Source organism: Chrysochloris asiatica, unplaced genomic scaffold (genome assembly GCF_000296735.1).
Source record: "Chrysochloris asiatica unplaced genomic scaffold, ChrAsi1.0 scaffold00014, whole genome shotgun sequence".
Classification (NCBI taxonomy): Eukaryota; Metazoa; Chordata; class Mammalia; order Afrosoricida; family Chrysochloridae; genus Chrysochloris; species Chrysochloris asiatica.
Window position 1 is genome coordinate 10,163,919 of NW_006408532.1, and position 13,420 is coordinate 10,177,338.

General features: G+C 41.3%; 1 protein-coding gene across 3 annotated transcripts in view; it reads left to right on the forward strand.

Annotated features, from left to right (window-relative positions):
- The window catches only part of EXOSC2 (exosome component 2), an 11,402-nt gene extending 5,852 nt beyond the window's left edge, over positions 1 to 5,550 (forward strand). The window contains exons 4-9 of one of the 3 annotated variants that reach the window (XM_006834878.1): positions 950 to 1,039; positions 2,766 to 2,831; positions 3,279 to 3,347; positions 4,124 to 4,300; positions 4,679 to 4,807; positions 5,470 to 5,550. In XM_006834878.1, the coding sequence (XP_006834941.1) occupies positions 950 to 1,039; positions 2,766 to 2,831; positions 3,279 to 3,347; positions 4,124 to 4,300; positions 4,679 to 4,807; positions 5,470 to 5,550 (612 nt within the window). The remainder of the gene's footprint in view (positions 1 to 949; positions 1,040 to 2,765; positions 2,832 to 3,278; positions 3,348 to 4,123; positions 4,301 to 4,678; positions 4,808 to 5,469) is intronic. The other 2 variants (XM_006834879.1, XM_006834880.1) reach the window with 2 other exon arrangements.
- Positions 5,551 to 13,420: the final 7,870 nt, after the last annotated feature.

A 13,420-nucleotide genomic window follows, 5' to 3' on the forward strand; every position in this document is an offset into this window, starting at 1 on the left:
GAGGTGCCCAGACAGCAAGGGACCAATGAACAGCTACCAAAAGATAAGAATGTCCACACCTTTATCTCAGCGGTTCTGCCAGGCGTCTGTGGCTACTCTGATCTTTCCCCCACATGGTCTCACCCAAGATGGCGGCTCCTGGAGCAGCCGAGCGTCCCGGACTAGAAAGCAATAGATTTCATGCGTCTGCCACAAATTCCCCCAGCTGTGAGCCTTCCAAACTTCTAAGTATTCCTTTATATGTGGTTCAGAGTTCTGGGACCAGCCCCTGGGCCTGCTTGGTCGGGTATTCTATGTTGTTGTTGGCGGAGCTCTCTGCTATACGTCCACCGATCCGCCATCTTGTTTGTTCTTTTACTCAGATTGATTTTTTTAAAGTAATGTTGTTGTTGTTGTTGTTGTTGTTGTTATGTGCCGTGGAGTTAGTTCCAACTCATAGCGACCCTACACAGGGTTTCCGAGGAGCAGACCACCTCATCTTTCTCCTGTGGAACTGCTAGTAGTTTCGAACTGCTGACCTTGAGGTTCACAGCCCGATTCGTAACCACTACGCTACCAGAGCTCCTTAAAGTAATGGCAACCCAAAATTCCGCTGCCATTGAGTTGATGTTGACTCATAGCAACCCTATAAAGTTTTTATGAGACAATGTATCTTTATGGGAGTAGGCATCCTTTTTTCTTGTAGAGTGACTTTGTGGGTTTGAACCACCAACCTTCTGGTTAGCAGCCCAGTGTCTAATCCACAGCACCACCAGGGCAGCTGGTAATTTAATGAATAGAGTAGTGATTTTGTATATGGTTATATTAATGAGGCAGTCATTCCATTTAGCTGTTGTGTGACTTTGGTTATAAACACTTGGCTTGTTTTATTTGGAATTATCAGTCACCTAAGATATGAGCACTTGCTTCTGGAATACGTGTCCAGATGTGGAATTTCTTTTTTTTGTAGGTTCAGCAAAAGAGGTGGAAGGTGGAGACCAACTCCAGGCTGGATTCAGTCTTGCTTCTTTCATCCATGAATCTTCCTGGAGGAGAGCTGGTAAGGGTTTCCAGGAAGGCCCTGGTACTGTACAGCCTGCTCGGGTGCACTGTGAGGCCCTCTGCTCCGTCAGATAACTCTGCTTTTCACTGAGGCTACATCAGTACTCCTATTTGCTAATGTGACATTTGCTGCCAGATGTAAATATAGGTCTTTATCCTGGCCCAGTTCTCAGCATAGGCGGCCACTGGTATGGTGATTTCAGGAATGTCTGTAGGGTGGGATGCCAAAAGGAAGTTGGACCCTCTTTGATACTTGGTTCTAACAGTTTTTTTTTCTGGCTTAGACAAAATTTTATGTGTATGTGAATTGAGTGGCACTCAATTATTCCAGACACCTGTAGTAACTAAACTTCAGTCTTTTGAAAACTACCAAGAGTCTTAGTTATCTAGTACTGCTATAACGAATACCACAAGTGGGTAGCTTTAATCGAAGTTACTCTTTCCCTGTGTAGGAGGTTAGAAATTGCAGTTTAGCGCTCCAGCTCTAGAGAAAGGTCCTTGCCTCCTTTCAGCATACATAGGCCCTGAATTCCTTGGTGATCTCCATGTGTCTTGGCATCAGTCTTTCCCTTGATCTAGGAATTTTATAGGACACACTCCACTCAGAGCTCTTGTTTCGTGGTGGTGGTGGTGGTAGTTGCTGTTGTGAAGTGCTGTTGAGTTGGTTTCAACTCATTACAACCTTGTATAGGGTTTCCAAGGAGCAGCTAGTGGGTTTGAACCACCAACCTCATGGTTAATAGTCTAGTGCATATTCTATAGCGCCACACCCGGACTTCTCCGTGGTGGTAGTAGTTGCTGCTGTTAAGTGCCGTCTGTCGAGTCAATTCCGACTCATTGTGACCCTGTATAGGGTTTCTGAGGAGCAGCTGGTTGGTTTGAATTGCCGACCTTGTGGCTCATGGTCCTTATTGCTCCTACAGTGCCACACCAGGAAATTGCAGTCTATCCCTAATCCTCTTACTGGTTTCATATCAGATCACATATGGGGGAATAATCACATACATAACTGCCACAGTATATCACTACATAGCTGTCAAACCACTGAGAATCATATCCCAGCCAAGTTGACACATTCGGAGGGACACAGTTCTGTCTGTGACACCGTGAGTCACCTTTATCTTCAGTCCACTGTGTATTACAGAGGCTTAGTGTGTTAGGTTCTATGAAGAATACCAAGACAAAGGAGAGATGATTGATTCTGTAAAGGACTTAGACTAGTAGGGGGCATGAGATCATGAATTCAGAAAATAGCTGACAGTGGAAGAATAAACAATTGTGTAGTTGTACAAAAGGATGAATTCATTTTATTAGGAGGTCATGGAGTTGATCTTTGAAGGATGGATAGAATTTTAATGCTGAGTTAAGGGATTCTGAGTTAAAGGGAAATGTTTGAGTGGCAAATAGTCTGGTCCTGTTGGAGCATGGAGAGCTGTCAGTAGAAGGTTAGTGTAGCAAGGTAGGCTGGCTTAGATTGGGAGGGTTTTGAGTATCATATCAGGTAAGGCATTTGAATGTTATTCAGAGGAAGGAGACAAATTGAAAAGTCTATACTGGAAAGTAGTGGTAATCACTCGTTTCCTTTGAGTGGCACGTGCTATACTTGCCATAGTTTGCAGTCTTTGAATATTGTGGTTGGCTTCATAGATGTCAAGAGGAAGTGAAAAAGACGAGATAGCGAGAATCTAGCTTAAGTAACGTGATCATTTCTTTGTATGTTTCAGAGGAGAAGATCTGCAGAAGATGAACTTGCAATGAGAGGCTTCTTGCAGGAGGGGGACCTTATCAGTGTATCCTATACCTTGTATTTTAACAGCTTCCTGCTTTAAAATGGAGCTGGGAAATGGGGCTGAAATTGTCTGTCTGACAAGAGAAGCATGTGGCCCTGACAAGTGTCTGAGGCCCAGATGAAGTGTCACAGACTCTGCCACAGCCTTTCTTTATCTCCTTCCTTCAGACTGACCTCCAGTTCTTGTTCAGACCCAGGCATAGGCTAAACTCAAGTTTTCTAAATGATGGTTTAGCTTTTTGAGATTTAAAAAAAAAAAAATTAAGAAAGGATTGACAACCAGAAAGGAAGAGGTCAAGTCACAGTAGTGTCCTCTGGACTTTAAGACTGCTCAGTGGGACTGTTGGAAATGAAATGATAGAGACATTGGAGCCAGGGATGTGGGAGAGGTAGGTCACATGAATGTGAGCAACTGAAGCTGCTATTTTTCCTTCACCACCCTGGCCAGGCTGAGGTCCAGGCAGTGTTCTCTGATGGAGCTGTTTCTCTTCACACAAGGAGTCTAAAGTATGGAAAAGTAAGTTGGACTCTTGTTCTTGTTTGTTGACCAAGACTTCAAGTCCATTTCTGAATGTCTTAACACTCTTATGGAATTCTGACCCAAAGAGCCTCAGGTTAAACATTCAAGGCTGGCATCCCACTATTATCAGTGTTCCCAGGATTTCAAGGAAGGTCAGGATTCACATGGCCGTGGGTCAGTAACACTATAAAGGATGACGAAACAGGGCAATCTCAGCACTTGGAACATCTAATAAAAAAAAAATAGATAATATTTCTAAGCAAGATTAATGTGTCACTGGAGTACCCAAAAGAAATCTCACTTTTTCTTATATGAGGTTATGTTAGTGAGGGTATTTATATTGTAAGACAGCAAATCTCCTAAAATGAAGGTGAAACTTCATTTTCTTGGTTGAACTCCAGTGGCTACAGCCAACCACTTTCAAGTCCTTGTAACGAGAGACAGATGGCTGCCCTGAGTGTGCTGCCCTTCCTAGGCTAGTGGCAGACATCTCACATGTATGATCCAGGGTCATGGATCATAATAGTGCTCCTTGGCCTACAAGAAGGTTGAACCCATATCCTTATTAACACCAACGTCTAAAAGCCAACTCACCAGTCCTGGATTCGAGTGTAATGATTTGAAAAGGAAAATGACAGAGAAGAGTATTAAAAATTACCTTCTGTTGGAATGTATAAACAAGTTTTCTTTGTAAAAATGCTTACTGTGTCACCTACTTCCCATTCAAATCATGGTCATCCTACAATGACTTACAACGTGTTTTTCTCTCTTAGCTAGGCCAGGGTGTTTTGGTCCAGGTTTCTCCCTCCCTGGTAAAACGGCAGAAGACTCACTTCCATGACTTGCCATGTGGTGCCTCAGTTATTCTGGGTAACAATGGCTTCATTTGGATCTACCCAACACCTGAGCACAAAGATGAGGAGGCAGGGGGCTTCATTGCAAACATGGAGGTGAGGAAACCCCACTGCTAGTGTTGATGGGATGGAATGGCACTTGATCTTCAGTGTGTTATTAAACTATATTACTACTGTGGTCTGAGTTAGATTGAATTTTCACCAAGGTGTGTTCATGAATACTGTATTGCTTCTCTTTTTGGAAGAGTTGAAATTTGCAGAGATGGCAAAATTGAACACATGGTAAAAACCGAAAAGTATGGAAGAAACAATCCTTTTAAATCTTCCTTGAAGTTAGCTGTTTGGTTTAGAGTCCCAGAGTGATACTGTCTGAGTCATAAGTGATTTCTTTTGTGATGTACTATAACCACCGACTTACTTTGCTCCTGCTTTTATTTCTCGGCTTCCTGGTACACTTTACGTCCACTTTTGTAGCCTGTCTCACTTGCTGATCGAGAGGTGATATCACGGCTTCGGAACTGCATAGTGTTGATGGTAAATCAGAAGATGATGCTGTATGATACCAGTATCCTGTACTGCTATGAAGTGTCCCTCCCACATCAGGTAGTCCACCACGCCTTCCCTAGTCTTTGCTATTCTGTGAGCAGCTTTTAGGTGTTCACTCATTAGCTCCATGTTTCCACAGTGACAGTAAGCATGTCTCCCAAATACTTTTACCATGCTCATCAATTTAATTTGGTCTGAGGGACAGTCTGAATGAGTGGTAGATTTTCCCGTAGATACTTGTAATATTCTCAATGTCTAGTAGGGTCATTGTGAAGCACTTGGCTGCTAACCAAACGGTCTGCTTCAAAATCAGCAGCTACTCCACAGTAGAGAAGACCTACAGCTTAGGAGTCCTAGGGGCACTTTTACTCTGTCATACAAGGTCACTATGGTTCAGAATCTACTTGATAGCACATAGCATCAACAGTATCAGTGTAAGGATTTAGGAAGATTGACACATCAGATAGGATGAGCAACACTTTCAACTTCATCTTGCTTATTCCAAATTTAATGAGTGTCAGAACAGTATCTTTATTCTTGTCGTATATCCCACAGAATCTTGCTGATTTATTCAGCCAAATCTAGTGGATCATGTCTTGTAGCAGCCTCTGATAAATTAATATCGAAGGTTTATATTAACCCTGTTTGGTTTCTTTGTTTGGATTGGCTTGGTGATATACTTTCTTTTTTGGACAAATGTCCCTTTCTGTCTTTTTCAGATCAAAGATATCTTAAAGCCAAAGATAATGGAAGAAATTGTGATGGAAACACGCCAGAGGCTGTTAGAACAGGAAGGATAAGGGGAGGCATCTAAAGGACAGGACTGAATGTACCTGGCTGGAGCCATTCTTAAAAATAAAGAAAAAGATTCATGGTTCTTGTGTGCAGCTCAGTGAAGAGCTGAGAAAAACTCATCACTTGATCTACGTCAACAGCTGTGGAGTTGCCTCCAGTCACACACCTTCCTTCTTGTAAAACAGGCATGGTGGAGGAGAACAGTGTCTCTGACCCCTTTGATGTAGGTGAATCCCAGCAGCAGGGAGTAGTTTCAGTTCTTTCAAAGTGTGCAGCATTCTAGCTAAATGGACTTTTGTCTGGGAATAACCTGGAGGATCCTTTGTCTTTCATTCACCATTCTTCAAAATGCATAATATCCCATGAAATTGTCTTTCATTCACCATTCTTCAAAATGCATATTACCCCATGAAATTGCCCCTATGAGAAACATGACATCTTTGACCCCAAGATTGTCTTTGCCTTCTATTTCCACCTCTAAAGTGTAAGTGCAACCTTCCAGTTGTACTTGAAGAACACAGTTGGTAAAGTTAATCCAACAGGGAAGGAGAGAATAAAATTAACCAACCAGTTTGTTTGGTTCAAATCTTATTTCCCATTGATTGTTCTTTCCAGTGACTGCTGCCTTAGTATCTCTCTTCCCTTTGAAGGGTGAGTTGTAAAAATCTGAATTATTAGTATCCATGAATGTTCTGGGTCCATCTACTTTTGGGTGCTCTGGTAAACATGAAGAAAACAAAAATGGAGATGAAAAAAGATAAGCTCTTTCTTCCTATAATTAGGTAGTATAATACATTAACTTTTTAATTCATTCATAGGTTTTTCTATCACAAAGGTGGTGTTAACACCATTGATTTCTGTTCTTGTATTCTGTATAATAACTGGAATCTGAGTATAATAGAAGGAAACTTAGCGATAGAAATCCCTTCTGACATTCTTAATTTTACTTGGGTCACCTAATAAAATTTAGCCCTATGACAGTGTCAATGACAGTAACTTTTGAACACTGTGTTTGACAGATTTGAAATACAGATTGGCTCTATTTCATTAAGTGGCATATTTCTTATAATATTACTCAATATATATTGACAACTTTCTATATATTATTTTTCTTTTCTATTCCAGCTTGTATCACTTGTTTTGATGAGTTTCACTTCCTATTCATAGTGTCCCTGCATAGGGTTTTCAAGAAGTGGCTTGTGGGTTTGAATTGCTGACCTTGCGGTTAGCAGGCCAGTGCTTATCCTATAGCACCATTCCAGGACTCTGTTTCTAGAAGCTATGATACCATTTCCAGCCTCTTGAGACGAGAGAGAACAGAAAAGTGGGTATCTTGAGTCCCAAGTTTGGATTTGACTAGAGCCGTATAGTGAACTCATTGAAAGTTTATCCTTATCCTTTGATCTCCTAAGGTGCCAGGTCTCTGCAGTTCTTTCAGTGCTGAATGGAAATAATGTAAAGCTTTGAAAGCACCTTTTGGTGGTTATTTTCTGTGGTCCACTAGAGGGCACCCTCATTAAGTAATTCCAGTTGTGCAGTCTTAAAGTTAGTGCTGAGGAACGGCTGGTGGGTATGAATCACTGACTTAGAGCTTCTCAGTCTAGTGCTGATCCTACAGTATCACACCAGGAGTCCAACCTTGCAGTTCAAACCAAATGTGCACATTAACCTGCAGTATACCACACAAGGACTCCAAACAAGCAGTGTTAAGTGCTATAAAGTCAGTTCTAACTCAGTGACCCTGTATAGGGTTTCCAAAGCAGCTAGCTGGTGACTTTGAACTGTCAACTTTGTGGTTCAAACCAAACTTGCAGATAAGTGCTTGATTCCACAGCATCACACCAGGACTCTAAAGAAGCAGACAATGGAAATTCTTAAGCTGGACTAGTAACCACAAGGTTGGGAGTTCAAATCCATCAGCTGCTCTCTGAAACTCCATACAGGGTCGCCATGGTTCAGAACTGACTTGGCACACATCATGAAGCATAGTCTCAGTCTTACTTTGGAAAATCAATCTAATTTGATCATTACACCATGACCCTTAATTTGTAGGTGAAGAGAGATTCAGAAAATACAATGACTTATAAGCTCATTAGCAATTGTGAATAAGGATTAAGAGGGTAAGTCAAAAGTGCTGCTATACTTCCAGGGCAAGATGGGGGAATAGTAGGCAGTTGCACAGAACTGAGCCTTGGCAACAAAGACATGGGAGGCTGACTGAAACAGTCTTGCAACCCTGAGCTTCAGAGGGTACTGCAGAGAGATAAGCATTCACTGGAAGAAGCAGCAGAAGGAAAATGGGTGGACTGTAGGTTGGCATGGAATGGTGTAGCCATTTGAAATTTTGCAGGCTGCCATGCATGGCAACAATTGTGAGGTTGACCCAGGACCGGGCAGTGTTTCCTTCTGTTGTGCATAGGGTCACTATGAGTTGGTACTGACTCAATGGCACTTAACATAGTTAATGTGCTGGACTGCAAAGTCAGTTTGAACCACAAGGTTGGTGGTTCAAACTCACCAACCGTACCTTGGAAACCCGATACAGGGTTGCTATGGGTCAGAACCAACTCGATGGCATGTAACAACATGCCAAGATACAGCAGAGTCCTGGTGTAGCACTGTGCATTACTGTGCTGGACAGCAAGGTCGGTGGTTCAAGCTTACCAGCCATTCTTCAGAAACCATATATGGGGTCACTGAGTTGGAACTTAGTAACAGATACAGTGGTATGCAGGCACACGTTACAGCTGGAAGTTGGTGGAAGAGGGTGCAGTTCTACCTTAATCTGTGCCTTCCCGTGGTAGCTGGAGGCATGGGCAATTCCCACCCTCGCCAACCCAGCAGTCAGTGGACCATCCCTGCCTCTGCTCTGCTTTGTGTTGGGCATGGGACACTGCCCCTACTTCTGGAGTTGTATGAACTCACCCTTAACTATGCTATATAGTGAAAAGAAAACCGAATTCATACTTCCAGCCTCTACCACATCCACCAGGAGACAGGGGTGATTGCCAATATACAATCATCAAATATAAATATGACACCATAATGTCTCCAAGAAAACAATTTCTGCTTACATGACAAAACAGTGCATCAAGCTTGGCTGTCTTTTTTGTTTTGTTTTTGTTTTTTAATTCTGAATTATGTGATAGTTTACATGGGAGAACATTAGTTCATCCTATCGTATATCGTTTCATTGCAATGGTTAGAATCCTCTCCATGCATCATCAACCAACCAAAGGGTATACACTACAAGCCTGCCCCCCTGTCGTCAGCACACAGCCCCTCTCCCTCTCTGTGTCTAAAGTCCCCAACTGCTCCATCTCTCCACATCATCGTCTCTGCCTCCATCTCAGGCATCACTGCTTCTCTGGGTAGGGTCCCACGCTCTGCTCTTCTCACTTGATGGTTCCAGGGACCTCTGCTCCTAGACTGCAAAGTTAATCACTCCCCTCCTTGTTACAAAGCATCTGCCTTTACATTTCCAACCCTCACAATCAGTCCTGATAACAACTATTCACTATTGTATCACAAGAGACCTATCCGCATTTCATTTCATCAGCCCCACCTAGACAGAATGGATACTACTCAGTGGAGATTCTACCTTCATGCCCTCTGGATCTAGGTTCACTCTTGAAAGCTTGTAAGCCAGTCACTTCTTGCCTTTGTAGGCCCCTACCACCACCACCATTTTGGGTAGCCAATGTCCAAATGGCCCATCCCTGTCTACTTTGTAGGGAGGGGGTGGGAATGATCCTTGCTGTAAAGATTTGTTTCCTCTTTTGAGCTACTGCATCCATAGGTGTCGGTCAAGTTCATCAAATTGTATCAGACTACTCTCTTTTCCCCCTCTTCTTCTGGTTGAGCTCTGATCATCTAGTCATTGAAGCCAGGTCAAGTGGGTATTATCTGCAAGAGTGGGTGTTCTTGGGCATATGCCCTCTCTTCTTATCAGCTGGACACTTCATTCTCCATTCTAGTCCTCTGTGGCTATGTCACTGACTCTGGACCCAAAAGTCCCCAGGTCTAGCCACACTGCTGGCCAACCAGGTCTCCACCCGGGTTCACAAGAGTCTATTGAACGTTGTAGGGCTTAGCTCGCAGCTTCATTGCTGTTTTTCCCCTTATCGGTGACAAACATGGTCACCAATCAGAATGCATATTCCCATTGTGTCTTAGTCTTGGAAGGGGGTTTGCACTGAGGGGACCCGACCACTTACCTTAATGTCTCCTGGGCAAGCAACTTGCTTGTTCTTATAGTAACAGGCTGCCTATATTGTTTTGTATTTTTCCTGTTGGTCTTTTCTTTCAAGAAGTATCTTCTGTTCTTCTAGCCACTCCAGGCTGGTCTGCTCATCCTTTCAAGTGGAAATTTCCCATCTCTGAAGATCTGGATGTGGTTCAGGCTTCCACCTATAGTCTTATGTAATGCAGAGGCTCCACAGGAAGCCTCCTTCACTGGGCACGTTGTAGCCCCACTTTAGGTATTCCAATCAGTTATAGGCAGAAGACAGACTTACAAGCTTTCTATGGTGATATTTCTGGCTATTCCTTTCACTCCCCCTCCAGTGTCTATTTTATAATATAATGCAAGGAAAACCAAGATTCAAAAGACAGAAGCTTGGCTGTCTTTTGAATCTTGGTTTCACTGGCATACCATTATAAAATAGACACTTGAGAGGGAGAGAAAGAATAGCCAGAAATATCACCATAGACAGCTTTTAAGTCCATCTTCTGCATACAAGTGATTGGAATACCTAAAGTGGGGCTACAATGTGCCCAGTGAAGGAGGCTTCCTGTGGAGCCTCTGCATTACATAAGACCATAGGTGGAATCCTGAACCCCATTCAGAATCTTCTGAGGTGGGAAACTTCTGCTGGAAAGACAGATTTAAAGAAAAATAAATAAATAAATAAACCTAACTGTATCAGTAAAAACTAGACCAAGCCTTATTTCTAGTCCTAGTTCAACACCTGCTCCTAACACTAACTCTAGTCCTAACCATAACACTAACACTAAATGAAGTCCTAGATTTAAACATAGTGCTAACCCTAACCCTTACTCATCTCCCTAAAAAAGCATTGTTATCAAATCATAGAAACCTTTATTAAAACTGTCAAGATGTGAAGTTACTGTTTTTCAACATAACCACCATCCAAGCCTGTGTCTTTAAAGGTGGCATTTCCATCTCTAACTCAAAGGATTCTGTACTCTTTAATTTACACCATATCAAAATGCCAGTTTGGGCATCTATGCAGGGCTCAAATTGTATTCCTTTTAAATGTTGAATTTTGGGAAAGAAAAGTAAGTATGAAGGGGTAAAATCAGGATGTAGGATAAATAGAGAAAAGTTTTTCCCAACAAAATTCTCATAGGACAGCCCGTGCTATCCTAAAAAAATGAGCAGGTGCTTTGTTATGGTGGAAAAAAAATTCCTCAATGCTACTTTTCTGACCTTTACCCACCAATTTTCTTAAAATACTTTTGTTAAGTCCTTGTGATTATCTTATGCCCATTAAGAAAATCTATCCAGATGACCCCTGTAAAATCCCCCAAAACAGTTAGTATAATCTGAGCTGACCTCTCTGCCTTGAATTTAACTGGCCCAGCAGATCCTCTCAGAAGTCGCTTTGTGTTGGTAAATTCAAGACCTGTCCCCAGTTGGAATTCACTCTATAAAACTGTAATTAGCTTCAATCTTGCTTAGAAGTCTAATGGAAAGATCAGCTCTTTGAGCTAGATGATCTTTGTGCAACACTTTTGGCATCCATCAAGTCAAACGCTTGCTGAAGCCAAGATGTTTACTTAAAATTAAAAATGCCAAATGATACACGATCCCAGCTTTAGTACCTATAGCATCAATGGTAATTCTATGGTCTCCCACCAACTTCTGCACTTCAGCCATAGTTCCTACATTAAACATTGACGGTCCTGCCAACCTTCATTAAAATGCTTGTTCCATCTAAAAGCTTTTATGAGGGGCAGCATTTCTATAAACTTGTTACAAAGCTTCAATATTTTGAGAAGATGCGCACTTGAGTTTTGTTAAAAATGTTAGCCCTGACCTCAAAATAATTTTTTCCATGGCACAAAAAGTATCTTTGTTCTTTTTTAAAGGTATCTTAGTGAGACTGTCGTTAAATGCCATGAAGTCAATTCTGAGTCACAGTTTCTGAGGGTGGAGTGTGGCTTTGAACTGCTGACCTTTCAGTTCTCAGGTAAGTGCTTATCCTATAGTGCCACACCAGGACTCTTGGTTAGTAAGACTAAGACAAGTATATTACTGAGAGAACTTGTTTGCAGCCATCCACTGATCTCAGAGACATGTTTAAACATGTTCTATTTGTCATAAACCTTTGCATGTATAAACTGGAACCTTAGTAGCACTATTTTTTGACTTATCCTTGTATATTCAAGATCTAGAGAGGTATCATGAAATCCTTCTTTAGAGAATGGATTGGACTAGTGGTGAAAGGCTATGAATCCAGAAACTGAGAGTAATATTTAGGATTGTTACTTTTTCATATGCATTTGCTGCCTTTCCCTCTAGTATGCTCCATGAAAACAAGGATAATTTTTTCCCCATTACTGTATGCCAGCACTCAGAACAGTGCTTGGCATAATATATGTGCTCAAGGAATGCTTGTTCTATGAATAGTAAATAAACTGTTCAAGGAACATGTATTAGAAAGAGGTCAGATTTGATTGCCCAATTTTAAGAAATCTAGAGAATGAAGATGTGTGAAGATGTGGAGGAAATGAGTAAAGCATGACTAGGAATCCAAAGAAATTTTCCAATATTAAAATTTGGGGTGGGTAGAGAAGATCAGGATAATGGGGAAATAAAGGCGACCAAGGGTGTTAAAATTTGAAAACTGACTCAGAAGTTGCTACTCTAGGTATCAAGAAGGTAGTTTATTCTGTGATAGCTAGCAAAGCTCAACCAGCTAACATCTGAATTTATACAATACAGGTATAAATTTAGGCACACATTTTCATGTGTTTCACCTCCTAGTGATTCTTTATTTCTGCTTGATGCTAATGCCTAGACACTCATAGCACTATTGTGTAATCCAAGGGGAATAGTTCTAAAATATGTAATTAAAATCATGTTATTTTTGTTGTTGGGTGCCATCGAGACAGTTCTGATTCACAGTGACCCTACATAGGGTTTCTGACAGTGGCTGGTGGTTCTGAACTGCTGACTTTACAGTTAACATATCCTACAGCACCACACCATGACTCAGATATTGGGTTAATTTGTCACTCACATATAGCAACTAAATGTACAATATTTATAATGGTGCTGTGATTTCTCCCTAATTTCAGTAGGAACTTCTGAAAATCTATTGTTTTGTATTATGTCAAGAGTTATTTGATAGTAAATGATAAAGTGGAAAAAACATGACCTGTATAATGAGAAGTAATATTACACACTTCAGTGGACTGTAATGAAGATTAAATAAGATAATAAAGTTGGTGAAAAAAATGCTCAATAACATTGCCAGGTATTGAGTAGGCACCTGATGAGTAGATCTCCTTAGAAATGAGTGTATCCTGACCAAGTGCAGCATTGGGGAGGTAGGGAAGGTAAAGGGACCAAGGTGCTTTTCAGTTCAGGAAGATGAGTTATGACACATGTGTTTGGCATATCTGACTCACTGACTAACCCTGTAGTCCTGCTAAACCATGATCTTGGCATTTTCTTAACTAACATGGATAGTATTTCATTTTTATTTATTTTTTTATTGTGAATTGAATAAAGATTTACAAAATATACTAATGGTTTACCAGTTAAGATGTAGTTATCATCTCCATGATGAGATCTAATATAATCAATCCCATAATATGATCTAATGTGATCAGCTCTGATCTTAC